The sequence below is a fragment of the Mastomys coucha genome, unplaced genomic scaffold, assembly GCF_008632895.1.
Source record: "Mastomys coucha isolate ucsf_1 unplaced genomic scaffold, UCSF_Mcou_1 pScaffold23, whole genome shotgun sequence".
In the NCBI taxonomy this organism is placed as follows: Eukaryota; Metazoa; Chordata; class Mammalia; order Rodentia; family Muridae; genus Mastomys; species Mastomys coucha.
In genome coordinates this window covers 8,420,770-8,421,043 of record NW_022196906.1, presented here as the reverse complement: position 1 = coordinate 8,421,043, position 274 = coordinate 8,420,770, and the positions used below count along the sequence as shown (strand labels likewise).

General features: G+C 40.1%; 2 protein-coding genes across 2 annotated transcripts in view; both read left to right on the top strand.

Annotated features, from left to right (window-relative positions):
* Positions 1-273, top strand: part of LOC116072624 (shugoshin 2-like) — a gene marked incomplete at its 3' end in the record, with an annotated part of 963 nt that extends 690 nt beyond the window's left edge. Inside the window, 1 exon segment of the mRNA XM_031344081.1 lies at positions 1-273. This exon segment is cut by the window's left edge and continues 28 nt beyond it. Within this exon segment, the coding sequence (XP_031199941.1) occupies positions 1-273 (273 nt within the window).
* Positions 1-274, top strand: part of Kdm4d (lysine demethylase 4D) — a 36,133-nt gene that overhangs the window by 25,882 nt on the left and 9,977 nt on the right. The gene's annotated exons all lie outside the window — the stretch shown is intronic.

Genomic DNA, 274 nt, shown 5'->3' with positions numbered 1-274 from the left:
CCTTTATCCTTACATCAGTGTAATTTGGAAGCATTCCTTCCTAAAGAAGATAATCAGAAAACATGTGATTCAGGTCATTCAGAACATACTTCAAGTGTTGGTGTACTTCTGAATGAGAGCCATTGCCACTCAGATCAAAGTCCTAAGAGTTCTCTGCTGAGTGAGATGAAAACTCCATCTCCCAGCCCCAAAAGGGAAAAATTGTCACTTGGTAATGTGACTAAGAGGAAGAAGTGTGTGTCTTCAACTGCAGACATTCTGTATGTGACAGATT